This window comes from Physcomitrium patens, chromosome 1 (genome assembly GCF_059467195.1).
Source record: "Physcomitrium patens ecotype Gransden chromosome 1, ASM5946719v1, whole genome shotgun sequence".
In the NCBI taxonomy this organism is placed as follows: Eukaryota; Viridiplantae; Streptophyta; class Bryopsida; order Funariales; family Funariaceae; genus Physcomitrium; species Physcomitrium patens.
The window spans coordinates 25,596,732-25,614,671 of NC_143410.1; the positions used below are offsets into that span (position 1 = coordinate 25,596,732).

At 38.8% G+C, this 17,940-nt stretch overlaps 3 protein-coding genes across 5 annotated transcripts; all 3 read left to right on the plus strand.

Annotated features, from left to right (window-relative positions):
• Positions 1-1,110: 1,110 nt before the first annotated feature.
• LOC112287501 (inositol-pentakisphosphate 2-kinase) lies at positions 1,111-5,940 on the plus strand. The gene is made up of 8 exons (XM_024530548.3): positions 1,111-2,359; positions 2,620-2,853; positions 3,083-3,236; positions 3,505-3,548; positions 3,764-3,874; positions 4,226-4,601; positions 4,975-5,294; positions 5,384-5,940. Exons 1-8 carry the CDS (start codon positions 2,177-2,179, stop codon positions 5,483-5,485), a joined length of 1,524 nt encoding a protein of 507 aa, XP_024386316.1. The 5' UTR covers positions 1,111-2,176; the 3' UTR covers positions 5,486-5,940.
• A 3,072-nt stretch (positions 5,941-9,012) lies between these two features.
• Positions 9,013-12,024, plus strand: LOC112280747 (uncharacterized). Its single transcript, XM_024516559.3, has one exon. It carries the CDS (start codon positions 9,597-9,599, stop codon positions 11,496-11,498), a length of 1,902 nt encoding a protein of 633 aa, XP_024372327.1. The 5' UTR covers positions 9,013-9,596; the 3' UTR covers positions 11,499-12,024.
• A 1,081-nt stretch (positions 12,025-13,105) lies between these two features.
• On the plus strand, positions 13,106-15,918 carry LOC149989957 (uncharacterized). 3 transcript variants are annotated; one of them, XM_090254655.1, is made up of 3 exons: positions 13,106-13,912; positions 14,397-15,470; positions 15,714-15,918. In XM_090254655.1, the coding sequence occupies exon 1, from the start codon at positions 13,141-13,143 to the stop codon at positions 13,477-13,479; it is 339 nt and encodes a 112-aa protein (XP_090110781.1). In that variant the 5' UTR covers positions 13,106-13,140; the 3' UTR covers positions 13,480-13,912; positions 14,397-15,470; positions 15,714-15,918. The 3 variants fall into 3 exon arrangements, with proteins under 3 accessions (XP_090110781.1, XP_090110777.1, XP_090110780.1); XM_090254651.1 differs by having other exon boundaries at positions 14,397-15,918; XM_090254654.1 differs by lacking the exons at positions 14,397-15,470; positions 15,714-15,918 and adding an exon at positions 14,149-14,208.
• The last annotated feature ends 2,022 nt before the right edge of the window (positions 15,919-17,940 follow it).

Consider the following 17,940-nt stretch of genomic DNA (forward strand, 5'->3'; position numbering starts at 1 on the left):
TAAAGGTGAAAATTGGACCTATTCTGGAAGAAATGTTTGTAGACAAATTTGTTTAAAGAATGATTTGTGGGATATGAAAGAGAATTTAAATGCATGACAGTGAAATGGGTTGTATGTATTTACATTATCACTCTATTTTGTATTAAATTTTTTAATGTACAATAACTACTAAATAAAATGAAGTACCTTGTATATAGTGATGAACGTATACATGAGGTGAGCTACATCGGCTAATGTGTTTTTGTGCAAATTTACAAGAGCATGAAAAGAGAGGAAGATTTCAGATACTTGTTATTTGAAACACCAAATACATACATACATACATACACACTCACACTCACACACTTCATGTGATGAACTTGATTTCCAACACACTCAGAAAATTCTCTTACATTTTATTCTGCCATTCAAGATAAAATCCATGTTCCAGGCCAAATAACATCATCACATTTAACCCAAAAAAATAAAAAAATAAATAAAACTAATAAATCATGTCACCTGCTCCACAAAATTCCAAAATTTTGCACATACTAATCACTATATTTCCATACAATTTGGAACTGTTTAGTTCCACACAAATCCACACAACTTTGCTGAATGGAATGAAGGGAACTATGACATCGAGCAAGTGAGGCTATTCCCCACACTCCCCCTCAAACGATGCACACATTCTTTCAAAGTTCGATGCTCACCTTCCCCGAAATTCACTCCTTGACTTTTAGGCCTTTGACTTCCTCGCCGTGTGCCCATTATTCCACTCCTGCCTCCCATTCCCTCGGGGGCTTGTCTCTTCGACGAACGGAATGCGTCCACTAACGAATATCATCCAAGAAACACGAGCGAATATCATCCTCATGGATCGTGTTGTGTGTGTGTGTTTCTTTTGCGAGTGCCGAGGCGGTGCGAGGATTTTCACGCCACAGCCAGCTTTCCATGGAGCCTGTAGGGCTCGTGTTTGACGAGGACTTGCTGCAAGCATCCAGTGGAGACCTGGCGATGTGTTGCCTTATTGAGCCCCGTGTTCACTTTGTGGATTCTTATAAATTAAACGAAGGCCGGAAGAATTGGCAAAGACAACCTTGCCCAGACGCACCGCCTCGCTCCACCCGGGATTCAACGAGATTCGCAATCCGAGGCATCTGTGTCGAGTTGACGACGGAATCCTGGGTGGTTTGACGCTCGTCGATGGCTTGACCCTTGCCTATTCAATGTCGCATCGGGCCCTTCTGTCCGACTGGCGCAACGAGATCATTTATTGATCATTTATTAACAGAATTTGACCCCATCTGTTCCTTTGTGGTACCGATTTTCTCGCGCGCCAGCCGGGCTCGTGTCTATTCCTAGTACAAGTTTACCCGCCCGGATTGACTTGATACCCTTTGAGCTTAATTTCGGCACTCGTGGCGTTGAAATGGGGTTTTTTTGGGGAGTGTTACACCCGGGGCATTTCAGGGCATGCGTAAAGTTGTCATCCAGGGTTCTTTGCTTGGGATCAATTATTGACATGTTCAGAGAGTGAATCTTTGTATCTTCTAATGCTCCTGGCTATGGTTGGAGGTTGTCAGTGAGAGTATTTTTCTTATTATTCCACATTCTGTCCTTGGTTTCTCGAAAGGTTGCCGGCAGTTGATAACACAGGAGAGCATTCACTTGTTATTTTTGTTTTTCTCTTTTCTGTTGTACTCTGAACTCTTGGGATCTTCATTTCATAGTTTGCCGTTGGATGGGTACAGTTTTTCTAAGTTGAACTTTTGTTCAGTATTCTCTTTTCAATAGTTGTTTTAGCTGTGCGGGGAGCATAGACAGTCGGTTGGAAACTCAGAATGTCTGTGAAGCACTTATAGGTTTGTGTGGCTAAACTTGGACACAACTTAACGACGGTCCATTTAAGAGGGGAGTTTGAAATGGGAAGGGGGAGACACGACCGATGTTGATTCATTACGAGACGTGTCACACTTGAGATAGCTGAAGGCAGGATTTTGACGTAGTTGAGATTTTGGAGTCACGATTTAGTCGAAGATTCATCGTATCGTTTTTTGGCTGTCTTCTCTATCCTGTATTTCTTAGGTATAAGCTCCTGTATCGACGAACGGCAGATGTGAATTTTGAGTACAAGTACATGTTTAGGAAGGAAATAGCAATAGAGCGAATTTAGTCACTGGAAGAGTTTACAGGGATGGTGTCCATTTCAAATACTGGCTCTGAGAACGGTTTCGTCGGAACCGATAGTGCGGACAAGCCTCACTTCCAGGTTGTGAGAGGAATGAAGTTGTGTGAAGAGGATGCGGAAGACTGGTCTTACAGAGGTGAAGGCGCTGCTAATATCGTGCTGGCTTACGATGGCGAAAAACCTTCATTTGTAAGAGCTCTTTCTTCTTTTCCGTGTTAAAACAGGTTCCTTAGCCAGCTATGCTGGCTGAAAGTCCGGATGTGTACAAGTTCATGAGGCGCTTACTGTATTCTGGTGGTTTATGCTCATTTATGCATGTTTTGGCGATTATCTGACCTCAGGCGGGGAATATAGTTGTATGAAGGAGTTCAATCACAAGCTAGGGTTGTTTTCGCCTTCAGTTGATGTGGCGAAGCCTAGAAACCATATTTGATGAATGGTGCTGGCAGGTTGGGAGAGTTCTGCGCATACGCAAAGCTTCCAGAAATCCTAGTGGGTTAATTGATAATGGAACCCAGAATCAAGTGAAGAAGGATGCGAAGCCGGTTTTAACTGAGCATGAAATAAAGTTGTGGAGAGAGTGGCCAAGCATGTGTGAGGCGACAACATCTGCAGCCCTGGCACATGCTTATGCTTGTGAAATCATGCAGCCTTTACTGGGAAAAGATCACATCGATGCCGGGGTACGTATCTTCTGATCACCTTTTAGTACTGTGAGGAAAGTAATTATGAAAGCATGCTCTTTGATCTTGTCAAATTGAGAAATATGTAGCTTTAATGTAATTTACGTTCTTTTGAGGTAGTTAAATGAGTGGTGTCAAAGTAGGATAATCCTTGTGGAAAACAATACGAATCTGGAACAACAAGTTGTGCTGCATATGATTCTGAGTACGCTGGATGGCTGTCCTGCAGATGTTGGTTTTCCTTACAACGGGATTCCTGGAGGCCGTTTCCAAAGAAGTTAATGCCAATCAACCGGAATGGAGGCGGAAGGATGCCCAGATGGATATGACGGGAGGTCTTGCTCTTATGATTGCAGATCATTCCTCTTTTCCCGCCTTGCGAAGTACGTAAACTTAAAGTAATTAGGTTGTCGCTTGCAAGTCAAGTCATTATTTGATTGTGGATTCTGTTGATTTGAGAAGTAAACATCTCTGAAGTAGCTAGACTACTCCTTTCATGTACAATGATACTTGTGATGTTTTTACGTTTTCTTGTACGAAATATTGCTATTTACGATTGTTTATATCTGTTGAATAAAGACTTGAACTGAATTTGGCTGGTTCGTATGGTTCTACTTTATCTGAAATTCTCCATACTATTTTTTTTGACAGGCAGTGCGAGGGATTTGCCACAAACTATCACTGTCGAACTCAAGGTGATGTGAACTAGAGTTTGATTTTTAATGTGATTGTCGCACAATAGGACGCTCGACAGTCTTAGCGCATATACCTCATGATTGCTAGATATGCTCAGTAGAGGACACTTATAACTGTTATCTATCAACAAATTGAAACGTTCTTTCTTCAATGTTTATCTTCACGATTGTGATACTGTTTACTGAACAAAAGATAGTGTTTATGGGTTTTGTAGCCAAAGTGGGGATTTTTGCCAACAGCAGCAACTATTTCTGATAAGAATAATGTGAAACGGCATGTGCCACGTTTTACAATGCTCCAGCACCTGAAGCTTCAACAGGGCAAGGTCTGACTCTTGTGATTCTATCCATATGCGTACATCGTTAACGTGCTTAAATGTCCCTTATTAAACCCTTCTATCTAAAGATTGATTTTTGACTATATGGAGTCGGAAGTGAAAGCGCATGCTATGTGTAAAAATGGATTATAGTTTTTTCTTATAATTTCATAGTATTAGTGGTAAGTGGGATCCAAAATGTAATTTCACCTTGTTGCGTGTAAGAATCATGGTTTTGTGCGCCGAATATCGTATAAGTATGACTTTGTCAGCCTCTGCGGAACATAAGCCGACGAAATTTCTAGGATTGGTTTTTTATGCTAATTTCTTTCTCGGTCTTATCTGCGTGCGTATGAACAGGCAAAGGCGATTAGCAAGTACTCACCTCTGGACCTTTTCTCGGGATCTGACGAAAGGATCATCAAGGCTTTAGTTGATCTGTTCGAGACACCTCAGAATAATGTCCGAGTTTTCTTGGAAGGAGAACAAGTTTTTGGAGCCCCTGCAGATGGGCAATCCATTGATGAAGAAGTTTCCTCTCTGGAGGAGAAACTTGCAGCTGTGTCAGTAGCTCCGGAGGGTGAACGTGTATCGGTGTTCCAACGACTGGTGGCAAGTGCACTGAACAAGAGTAAAGCTCTGGATCAGCTGCTAAGAGTGCAGAAACTAGATACATATGACATTGAGGGTGCAATATTGGCGTACGACAAGTTTATGGAGATGGCCGACAATGCTGGTCAGTTACGGTTCTTTCTGCTGTACCAAGTTTCTTGTATTAGTTGCGATTGTGGACGTTGTTGGGCAGCTCAAAGACTAGAGTCAGATTTTGTCATCCTCAATGTTTTGGGATCCTTCGACGGAATAAACTGCTACAGGATTAGTTTTTCTTCACTTAACCAGTAAAGATTGTGCAAAGAAAGTGCTCTTATTTTCCTCTTTGAAACCAGGCAACTTGGTGCGGCTAATGCGGTATTCTGAGGATTATATAACATAACACTAAGAATGAAGCAGAAAAATCAAACCAATGCGTAGGGCTTTATAGCCTAACTATCATAACCCAACTATTAATGTTCTTAACCTCAGTCGAGTGTTCGTTGTGTGCTCATCAGACGCAGATGACAGCTCTGAGGCAGTATCCACCTCGTCTGAAAATGGGAAATCCATTAATGGGTCTTGTTTTACCCGAATTGACAATTTAGCTTTGGAGGCTGAGGGTGAACTGAAGAACAGAGACAAGGAATGGATCAAATCTTTGACTTGGGAACAAAGTTGCTGTGTGGTTCGAAACTTCTTAATTGCAGGGACTGCCAAAGATTGTGGTCTCATGCTTACTTTACGGCCATTGCATAACAGACAAGGGAAAGCATTTCCTGTACCATCTGCTCCTATCGTGGCATGTCCAACCACTGGCCAGCAATACATTTTCAAGGTAAGTAAAGTATGACTTTAGTAAGCATGTTTAATCTGTGAAACTGCACATTCTATTGCATGTTTACTAATGTTTCGTCACTCAATCAGGTTGCCTTTTTGGACCTGGATCCAAAGCGACTGAAGAAAATGCCATTTTATCACTCACTAGACCAACAGATTGTGGATACTTACAAGGCATCTTTAACATGACCAACAAAGCGACAGTGATTATTTCAGTTGTTGCTGTAAAATTAAGTGCATAGGTTGCGCTTACCAACTGCGCTGCCCACAAGCCTCACTGACTTTTAGGTGATAATGAGGAAAGGTGCAGTCATATGATATTTTTTCCCCTGTAGATTTGCAGAGAAGGCACCTCACTTTAGGTGGTTTCTTAGACACAGCTTGTCTGGAAAGGTAATCAGAAGTCACTACATGTAAGGTATGATTTTGATTTGCTTTGCTTTAAACGCAAGTGTCCCTTAAGATGGTAGTGACACCGACTTTTAGCCCAATTACCACCTTACACAGAAACTGAAGTATACAGTGTAGTTGCTGTGGTGTGTTAAAAGCGATTTAATCAAAGTGTTCGTTCAAGGCTGATACAACTGGTGTTGTTGCCTAGATCAATGCTACCTCTTCCCAGCGCTCATTTTTCTCATTGTAAATCTTTCAGGCCCTCCAATAATTCCATTTGTCTGTGGCAAACCTTCTACTGTTAATTGTTGATTGTGATGGTATTGAAGACCTGTAATTGACGAGAAGTGTCGGTGCCACGGCTTGTTGAACATCGAACCCAACTCTAAGTATCAATCCAGAGAAATGGAAGAATTGAAGCAGGATTTGAGCTACAGTCCTCAAGAATGTGGATTGTGGTTTTTGGCATGAGGAGGTGGAATAACACTAATAGCTTATTCACTGATACCTTACATACGTGGAAAAGTTTAAGTATATGCTTCCTTGAGTGCCTGAATCACATTCATGAGTTTCGCAAAAGCATTCAGCTATGAGGGTAGCTTTACGTGGCATCTTAATGTAGCAAGAAATCTTAATGGCTGTGAGAAGTCCAAAAGATGTGGCATATCTATTTAACGTGGGCACATTTTTAAATTGCATCAATGGTTTTAAAGAAAGATCCTAGTCTTGTACTTGTGAACCAATACAGAGGATGCCTTATTTTCCATTAAACAATAACAATAGCGGTGGTACTGCCCATTTCGTCATGGAATCCAGCGTGGCAAAGTGTTATGCTGTCCAGGAAGGAGCACTTCACTTCACTGAAGTTGAGAACATGGCCCCTCTGTGCATGGCGGACAGACATGACACCAAGGTGGATGAATGAATACATGAATGGATGAATTATTTTGGGACATACCTCGATTTTGTAATGAATCATCTTACGGATGGATGTATATTGGATGGATGAAGGTTTAATATTGGATGAATGAGGTCTGAAGTGAGGATGGCATCTTCTGAGGGAGTATCCTATTTCTCAGTTGCCCTTTTCACACCGCCCCTCGACAAATTCTCTCCTTCCCCTTCTTCCTTTGTGACGTGGATTGCATTATGCCCATCTACTATCTTAAGTCCATCCTCAAAGGAAATACACACATTCATGGTGACAAGGATGCAAACGTATGTGCTTGCCAAGCAATGGGTCACACATTTCCATGTGGGTTTTTAGAGAATAATAGAAATCTTTTGTCTAAGGCATTTTTCACAACTTGGGACCTCATCAAGCAATTCTTGAATAAGAAAATAGGTAGAAAAAGTTTTAAAAATTGGATTTTTTTTGCCAAGTGGGTTTTTGTAGTAATTCTATTATTAATTATGAAAAGGGTGGCTCCTTCTAGCATCTTCTTAGATTATATAATATTAATAATAAAAATAAGAAAAAATAATAATCATCATTATCATCTAATTGTGATATCAATAGTATCATTTTTTAAAAAATTAAAAATGATTCATCTATTTTAATTTTCATATCAATGATTCAAGGATTTTTTTAATTTTTTTTTGCTTTTAGTCTTAGCGTGACCCCTCATGTTTATTAATCAATCTCACCAAAGTCCAACTGAATGGTTTTATGTCTCAAAGCAGATACATGAAAGCCAACTCATAATTCTTTGAAATTTCCTTGCAGAGGATTTTACCTTGGTAGACCAGAAAAAAAGATATGAACTGGTGATTCTTTCATTTAGCATAAATTTAATGGTTGAAAATTGGAGGTTTACATGAACAGCACCAAGTAATTTTTATCCATATTCACTTTTCTACTAAATCATGGATTTATTGTTTAGATGTGTGCTTTTTTGTTACATAAAACCCAAAAGGAAATATGGCATATATCATTACCTTATATTATTGCATTTTGTGTATATGTATATATATATATATATATATATATGGATATTTACACAGTTAAAATATGATTACAGTTGAACAATTTAAAAAGGATTCTTTTGTATTAGTTTTTGTTTCAATTTGAACTACTTAATCAATCTTAATTACTAGTGAAACATGCGCATAAACCCTTTGCATGATTTCAACAAATTCTACATGAATTGTCCAACATGAAGTTTTGAAACATGAGGCTTTATAGTTTACTCAGTTAATCTCAAAAATCATCATATAAAAAGATTTATTTAGTTTTATTAAAAAAAAAACAATCAAAATGATATTTTCAATTTAAAAACTTGCATATATGTGATTCTTTTAATAACAATACAGAACTTATTAATAGAAATGCAGAGTAATACAACGATCGATGCATGAATATGAAAGAGTAGTGTACAAGAATCTTTACAATTTTGGTATAAACTGGAAATTGAATTCATTCACTGCTTGCAAGCAGTAGGAAGGTGCGCAAAGTAGAATTGCTACACTTGTGCCTCATAAAAAAATTCAGGGGATTAAAAAAAAAAAAAATCCCTGAAGAGTTTCTTACTTGTGGTAGATCACTCACATGAAAATCCTTGATAATCTCATTTATACTGAACAGTTCTATTTATTGACATGAAACCAGTGCTCGTCACCGAAACTATCAAAGTAACAAAATAAACACAAGCAACGCAGCAGTTAGAACTCATGTGACAATCCATGAACTCTACATCGCACCATCAGCAAAGTGGCAATTCGCCATTTGTTTCTGGCACTCGACAACTCCCAGGTCAGTTTCGCCAGAAGGATTGCGGCCAATCCCCAGTTTCAAGCAGAGTCTTGCGCCCTGCACTGGGTGCAACAAAGCGATGGTCTCTCAGATCATGCTGGTTGTCCCAGAAAGAATGTGCATATCAGTATATGTCTAGATATATATATATATATATATATATATGTGTGTGTGTGTGTGTGTGTGTGTGTGTAGATATTGAATAATTAAGATTCGGCCTGTAATGAGGGGTTGGGTTTTGCATTTGTTATTTTTATTTTTTATTTTTTTTTGAACTTTTGCACTTTTGGAGATGGGTGGGAGGGGGGGCATATTGTCGAGGTGGGGAGAGCGGGGGGAGGGAGGTGAGTAACACGGTGAGGTTTCTGGTGCCAGGTGTAGTAAATCTAGCTTATCCTGAAGAGGGCATGTTCCGTCTAAAACAAGGAGGGCACTTTGTGCTACCTCAGAAAGCGTGGCCAGCTGAAATTAGAACATGGTGGATTTGATCCATGAATCTCGAAGGACTGACACTTGGGAGGAAACGGGGACGAAATGCATTTGTGAATCTCGAAAATTTAACATTACAAATTGCCCGGTCCTGGGTCTGGGAAACCCTGCGAGAGTAGGGTGTAGACGTAAAGGCTTCTTGAAGCTTCTAGAGTAGTGTGGGGCAAATCGAAGATAGGAATTAAGCACAATTACGAGAGAAAAATTCCTTCGGGGACCACAACACATGTTGATTGATTAGCAAGTTACCAAAATTCTCGGCGAGCCAAGGAGGATACGACGCAGTTCTGGATTGTTTACTAGGTTCGCTGCCTTCGATGGAAACTGGCTCATCTGCTAGTGGCAGCGTTATCCGATTTAGTAGCAATCCTTGGCACAGTTGGCATGATGCATAAGGAATGCAACATACAGTTGGGAGCGAGATCGACGTTGCCCACCTGCAGATTGCATTTAGAGTGTAGCTTTTGGATTCCGCCCTGAAATAATTCCTTGCAACTGCAGGAAGGGATAGATTTTGGGGGTGCCAGCTGCTCTAGATTCCTCGACGTCGGATCGGGTAAAAGTGTGGGAGTGTAGGAGGGTCGTCGGCAGTTTTCTTCTTGGTACTTCAGGCCTTGGGCTGGGCCGGGCTGTGCTAGCTTGTTGGTGATTCTAGCAGAAATCGAAATGACTGAAATCGCAATGGATACGGTTAGACAGCAGCAGCAGCAGCCGCCGAGCGAAACGTCGTCTTGTCAACCTGTCGTTGACAGACAGGAGAAGGCTGGAGAACAAGCTGCACTGCTGGTGACTGAGCAGTTGGAGGCAGAGCATGATCATGTGGATGCGAGCTCAGAGACGAATAGTAGCGCCTCGGACGTGGACTCGAAGTCTGGTGCTGTAACTGTGGACGCTAAGGCGAGAGGGAGGAAGAAAAGGGGGGCTGCGGGGTCTTCGTCTTCCGGGACTGGTGGTGGGCAGGAGCGAGTGCGCAAAAGGCGAGGGGGTCCAGAGAATGGGTTACATCAGTATCGAGGAGTGAGGCAGCGGCAGTGGGGTCGATGGGTTGCTGAGATTCGAGAGCCGAGATTGAGGACGCGAATGTGGTTAGGGACATTTAGTACCGCTTTGGAGGCTGCTAGAGCTTATGATGAAGCAGCTCTTGTTTACCACGGTCCTGGAGCGAGGCTCAACCTTCCACATGAGACGTATCAGAAGCCAGAAAATATTGCTCCTTTAGGTACTCACGGCGTGGAATACCATTTTGCACATATGAATTCGAACAAAATTATGGGTCCAGGTGCTGCTACTGTCGCGCTCATGGGTAATGATGGAGGGAAGACGGATAATTATGGCATGAGAGTTGTTGACACGCCGCTCTCACGTCGATCGTCGTCCTGCAGCGTGGAGAGCATTGGGCTTCCTGCTGGGTGCAATTTCAATCATGATCCTCAGTGGTGGACTTCTAGTGGAAGCACCAGTCTCAACTCCACACTCCGAGCAATTCCAAGTTTTGCCAACGCACCTCCCACTGCGTCGTCATGCAACGATGGGTCTGAGCGATTCTACCTCTCCCAGGGTCCTATAAATTTACAAACAAGACCAAACTCATGCGAATTGCCCCCCGATCGGCAGCAGCGTCGGCAAAACTTTGCAGTCCCTCTGGAGATGTGTGCAGGACTGTTCCAGAGCAAATACACTGGATCTTTGGGCCTTCGCTCTCCTAACATTCATTGTGAACTTGGTGCAGATTGTCCTTACGCAGATAGGCCGGGAAGAGGCCTGCACGAGAACGGCATTCACAATCCGTCCACCGTGACGTATGCGAAAAGTAGCACTGATCAGACCGACACTCCGTTTCAGACTGATCAGTACCAGCCAACTAATGAGCCTGCTCGCGATACGTCTAGAGAAATGGGCCCTGCTTTTACAGCAACACCACAGTGCCCTGACCAGCCTGTGACGGCACTTGTACCTCCCAAGGAAACGAACACGTTCACTGCACCTCCTGTAAGCGACGACACATGCCAAGACTGCTCGAGTCTCGAAGTAGCCAAGAAATTCGAGTACTCAATTTCGGAGGGATCTGCTGAAAATTCTTTTGCGACCGAGTTCGGCAGCTTTGATTTCGAGCCTGAGACATTTCAGTCGATAACCAGCTCGGTTGAATCCGAGCACGATAAAATGCTGAGCAGCATAACTGCGGCTAGTTCGTTCACGGACCAAGGCCCGCCAGTTTCATCCGAAACATCTCCAGCCATTCTACGAGGAATGGATGTCATTGATGAAGGCTCGCCCAGCTCATTCTGGCGTGATAGCAGCACTTCGAGCCACCGGTCACTGGATGCACCCGACGCATATGCATGGAACAACATACAAGAGCAGCGTTTTCTACTGAAGCCATGCCCAGATTTCGACGATATGAATGGCTGTTGGGACGATGTGGCAAGTCCGATACTCGCCCCGCCGCCGCCCCTACTCGATCTCCCAGACCTTCCGAACTTATCATTCGACACTCTGACGGATGTTTTTTGTTCCACACCAAAGGTCGCCGACGTTGACAAGGCAACTAACATCCGGGACTTGTAGACAACAACGAAAAATTTAGCTTCCAACATTTTTGCTTTTTTCCCTTGATCGTTCTGTTACACTAGAACATTAGATTCTTCTCGTAATACCTTATGTAGAAAGAGCCTGAGGTACATTCAATGCTCACATATCCATTGTAGCAGTCACGCTGAGACAGTGCACGTTAGCACATGCCTTTCGATTCTTCCAAATTTTTTTCCAGCTGCAGATATCCGTAGATGCCTGACAGTTTGTTGCGGGGAGGGAAAGGAACTGGCAAGGACTTACATCCCATTAGCAAGAGGTATTGTAGAAAGAAACGGATTGACAGGGGTAAGTCTATTCCAGCGGGTGTGGGAGTGATCTCGTTGACACCCACATCGGAGATATCAGAGAAAGGAAAAGAGTTTCTTCCTCATCTTGCTGAGATTAGTTTTGTAGTTTTGTAGTTTTGTAGTTTAGGAAGGCAGTTTACTTTGCCCTTCTATTTGTTACTAAGTTCTAGATCAATTTAACGCGTTGCCCTTTGAGCCGGTTACCTGGTCAACGATGTGGTACAATTTCTTGTCACTCAGTCCACACAATACGACAAGTCATCTCTGCTCAGGATGATTAACTCATTTTTTGAGAAAATTCATTATTTTCACGATAAGTAGGCTGCTGAATTGCAACTCGTGACATGTGCAGTTTGCTGCCATGATATCATTACACACAAGAGAATACTGTCTGCAGCGATGAGAGGAACTTCACTGCCGGGCTCCTCGTTCCATGTGTAACACTCCAGTTCTTATCCGGATTGTGAGCAATCCATTTACTGCACATCTATTTTTCCTGAATAAACTAATTGGATATTACAGAAACATCAATCCAGGCGAGTTCACGTGGAGCTGAGTCCTGACTGCAGTGGTCCCGTTCCTACATGACAGACTTTTTCAAGCTAGGCCATATCTGTAACACATATGCTTGACGAGGATGACGTTTCGTGCTTTGCTACGGCATAATTTCGCATTCTAACACTCAAAGTCCACGTCTAGAGATGCCGAACCCACTTGAGGTATGTCATTCAGAGACTCGCCAAAAATACGCTATTTGAATTTTGTGCAAAGCATCTAATTCTCCGAGGGATGGTCCAAGTCCCACGGGATCCTTGACCCCTAAAAGTCTAGAGTTTGACAGATATCAGTGGATAAAACCACACTTGAAAAAAACAAAACAATCAAACTGAAACAAATATTTCTTGTGATGGTGCAAATTTCGTGTACATAGCGACAACATTACTTGTACAGACGAGTCAGAAAATATAAATAGAAATAAAAAATATCCTAACTACCGCATTGACTGTGAATGTTTCGGGCAGTAAAAACTCGAATTCACGCAACAAAAATCTCGTCGCAACTTTCTAATTGAGCCCTTTTTTTTTCAAAAAGAAAAAAGAAAACTTGTCCGACATGACTTTATCCTTGCTGATCGTCATAAAGAGTGCTGTAAGTCCGGGAACTCACGTAACAAACCTCCCGTTTCCATTTCGAAAAAGAAGAACATGGATAAGAAAAGGACTAATTGAGCGAGACAGAGAGAAAGAGGAAAGAAAAACAGATATATTGATTCCAAGCGCTACCACTGGAAAAAGTTGCGCACACCATGTGTTGAAACCGCTCGTAATATGATGCCGGAGGCTAGGGGATCGCATGTATCTTGCTCTCGATTGGGCTCATTGGTACAGCACCTCGTGCAAGGCCTGGACCACTGCTGTGGCTTTGGAGGTGAACCGGGAAGGGCTCACGCTAAAACGGGAAGCTGTCAAACTACTTGGACAGACACCCACAACCATCACGCGACTAATTTGGTGGCGCCCAGAATTTCGGAGATCCAGGGATGCCAGCGAAAATCCAAAGGGCGCCTCCACGATCAGCCCCCACTGCCAGTTAGGGTTTCCTTAGATCCTGTAGACAGGATGTTGCTAAAGCTGGGTGTGGTTGACAGATATCATGGGGATCACTGACCAACGGCTGACCTGCTGCTGTCCTTACAATTTCCTCAACTATTGATTTTGCCCTGTTTTTTTCTCTTACTATATCATTGCAAATCTTTGACATCTGCTTGTCACTACGACAAATGCAATCACGCACTGAGAGTGAGTGATTGCGAGTTAGATTAGGATTTCTTCCAAAATCAGGATTAAGACAATAATGACAACCCCGTATATTACATTGGTACTGTGATAACTCATAGTCTGTTCATATTTTTAGTATGGGGCAAAGATGGTAGTGCTCTGACAACTCAAGCAACGAGGACAAACTTTAATGCGATACCCAACAGCATTACTTTAATGTTTGGAAGAACAAACTGAACTTACGATTGATTGAAATTTGTTAATGCAAGAAAACTGAGTTGACAAAGGTGCGAAGGACATCGATCCACACCGTGCAGCAAAGGTAAGGTCCTCTTTTCTATGTACTCTCGAAGTTTCAAAGATTTGTTGCTTTAAAATCACAATTGTTTGGATTTAGCCAATGTTGATCAACAAGAGATGGAGCATAGGAGGGAATTTGTGGTTGCTGTTGGACTTTTAGTAGACAATTCACATGTCATTTTATTTTGAGCAACCGTTTGTGATGCTATGTAGAGAAATTGACTATTCATTTATATTAAGTTGATTACTTGATTGCAGATTATTTTTTTGGTTAATTCCAACATTATGAGAATGATAAAAAATTACAACTTTAACTATTATTTTAAAAAACTTTCCAAAGAATAGATATTCTAAGAATGAAATATAAATTTTGATTCATTTATATATATATATATATATATATATATATATGATAATAGCATTGTTTAAAGCTTTAATGACAACATTTATTTTTGTATCAATCTTGTATTGTATTGACTTCTCAAAGCCATTCATCTTAAAAACAGATGCATCAGACTTTGTCTTAGAGGCAATATTGTCACAAATAAGAACAAATGACAAACTCCACTAGATAGCTTTTCATTCTACAAAAATTTTAGCAATCAAAATCAACTATGAAATCCACAATAAAGAGCTTCTTGCAATTGTAGATTCATTTCAAGAATAGAATTATTATCTAGAATGCACTTTCAATCTAGTCACCATATATAAAAATCACAAGAATTATATATATTTCATACTAGTATATGTTTTGAATTGTTGCCAAACTCATTGGAACATGTCTTAATTAAAATTTGATTTTAAGATCACATATTGACTATAAAAACAATAAGGTTTGTCAAACATCCTTTCTAGATGTTCTTATTTTGCACCAAAAGAAGGAGATGTAGCTTTTGATCAATAAAGAATAATTCTTTTAAAGTCAAAGAAATTTTATCTTTAAGCAATGAAATCAATAGTGATTGTTGATTCAACCTTTTTTAAGTGAATTTAATTAAGTATGTTATTTATTTATTTATTTATTTTTGATATTAAGACTAATTCTTCAAAATTTTATGATACTTCAAAGTTTGAATTCAAGAATAATCTACTATATTTTTAGAGTCACTTATATATTTAAAAAAGTGAAGTACAATTGCATGTTTTTAAAACTTGTCATGATTTTCTAACAACAAGATATTTAATATATAATAAATCTTTGAAATTAATATCCAAAGATATTTTGTGTTTTCAAATGTAGAAGGCAATCAAAGAATTTATACAATCATGTGATATTTGTTCAAGATCAAAAATTCTTCATCATTGTTCATATAGACTTCTTTAGCCATTACTTATCCCAAAACAACTATGATCTTCTATTTCTATGGATTTTATTGTAGGTCTTCAATTCCAAGTTCTTATGATACTATATTTGTAATAGTAGATTGTTTCACCAAGATGGCATATTTTGTACCTCGTACAAAATTTATCACTAGGAAAGAAACAACAAAGTTTTTTCATGATAACATTTACTACTATCAAAGATTGCTAAAAGATATTATATTGGATAAAAGAATTCAATTTGTATTAAAATTTTAAAGGTAGATATTATAATATCTTTGGCTTTCTATCTTAAAATTGATGAATAAACAAAGTGTAAAAATCAAGTTTTGGAATAGTAATTAAAGTATAGCATCAACTACTAATAAAATAATTGGATAATTCTTTTTTCATTTGTAAAATTTGCTTAAAATAATAAAATATATTTGTCTATTTAATTTTTTTTTTGTTAATTATGATTATTATCTATAACTTGATATTTTTTTCTTTTTAAAAATTGATAGTCTTGCAATGGAAGATTTTACAAATTATTTATAAAAGCTACATAAAATAATGAAGATATAACTAAAAAAAGCTTAAGAACAACAAAAGACCAACGTGGATGCTTATTGTAAAGAACAACCTTAATTCCACATTGGCAATAAGGTATGGTTATTTTATCATAATATTAAGACTATCCTCTCTTATGACAAGTTAAATTATCATAGGCTTGGACCATTTTTTATTTGTAAACAAATTAATCCAATTGCTTATTGATTACATCTATTGGATTGTATAAAGATCCATCCCATATTTTACATGTCTCTTCTTGAGCTGTATCAAATAGTGAATATCTCAAAAAAAAAAGATAAATGCCACAATTTCAAATAAAAATCAATAATAATCAAGAGTATGAAGACCTATTAATCACCTTCAAAAGGAAGAAAGATGTAAGATGTAAATACTATTCATCGCTATTTTGATTTAACATTATACCATCTTTGAGTGACTTTTTAGTCTTTTCAAGTAATACAAGTATATAATGATTCTTTATTTTTTTGAGATTCATGTCCTTGATAGCATGTAAAAGAATAAAATCAACACAAAATTAGTTCTACTCATATTACTTTTAATAATATATTCACCACTTACTTCTATGTTTCATAGTTAAATGTATCACTTACCTATTTTACTTTAAATATTTTAATTTTATATAAATTTTGGCTTGAACTCTCGGCAAAGAATAGAAATATGATACAAGAAGTATTCTTACAGTAAAATCTTTGGATGATGTCTCAACCAATGTCATAATGTGTGATTAATTGTAAATTTGAATTGATAAGTTTGTAGTTACATTTATGAAATGTATAGAAATTTGAATGAAAAAATTTACAATTATTCTTGGTTACTTTTTATTAATTAAAAACATTAAAAATATCTCCAAATTTCCTTCCATATGTGCGTCTATTACAAACTGATAGGATTTTTAAGATGACAATTTATTTTAGATAGGAAAGAAGAGATCCCATCGAGCAGAATGTCACGACACAGCAACATCAGGAGCAGCAGGAAGGGAGATCCCGTCGAGCGGGACGCAATGACATAACAAAACAAGGATAGCATGAAAAAGAGTGATCCTTTCGAGCGGGATGTCAACGAGACGGCAAACAACGTGAACAGCAACAAAAGGGGAGATCAAATCAAACCGGATTATTGATGGCACAGCAACCAGTAGCAGCACGGAATCATCGACGAACAAGGGCACCGTAACACAAGACTAGAATCAAACAGGATACCGCAACACAGAACTAGAATTAAACAACAGGGCACCACAGCACCGAATTGGAGTCAAACAAGGGCACCAGATGGCAGGTCCACCACCAACAAAGCACAACTGCTGCAAGGAAGGACCTTGTCGGGCCCTAGCGAGGTGAACCCATCAACAGCATTTGCCGCAAGGTCCCACCTTTCAATGTTTCCTGACAAGTCTAAACGCAGGCAGCCCGCGGCGCATTGATTGGCCTCGGCGGTTCGATATTAAGCTACAGATCAAAAAATATATATATATGCAAAAAGTACATTTAAACTTTGTTCTTAATATATAATTTTTTTTTAGTTTTACCTTTTAAATAGTAACTCAACTTCCATTGCAACGAATTTATAAAAAATTATAGAATTAATAAAATGTCTCTTGAGATTAGATCGATAAAAATATTCAATTTTTTTTTACTCTATAAGTATTAGTTGTTTTCATGAAGAAATGCTTATAAATGTGTTTGAACTATTATGAACACAAGAAGGTAACATGTAAGAATTATTAATGCTGAAATAAAAAAATCTAAAGTTTTCAACCAATTAAATCATGCAAAGTTCTACATTAGAATAAATCGTTATTGAGCATATAATGCTTATAAAAAATTAAAATAATTTAGTTTGAGTTACATGTAGACATTTTATATAAAAAAAAAATATATTTTTATTTTACAAATTATTTTTTTAATTAAAAATATTTGAAAACATACCAGTTTTAAGAAAAATTTAGATAATTTAAATAGAAATATTTTATACAGTTTTTTGTTAAAGAAATTCTATAGAATATTTAAATATAATTTTAAACATAAAATATATTAGATTTTTATTTGGTTGTTTCGAAAACTTTAAAATTTAAGATTGCATACTATTTTGTGTATTTTTTAATGTATTCTTTTCAGAACTTAAGAAAGCTCCATGAAATAAATTATGTTAAAAGAT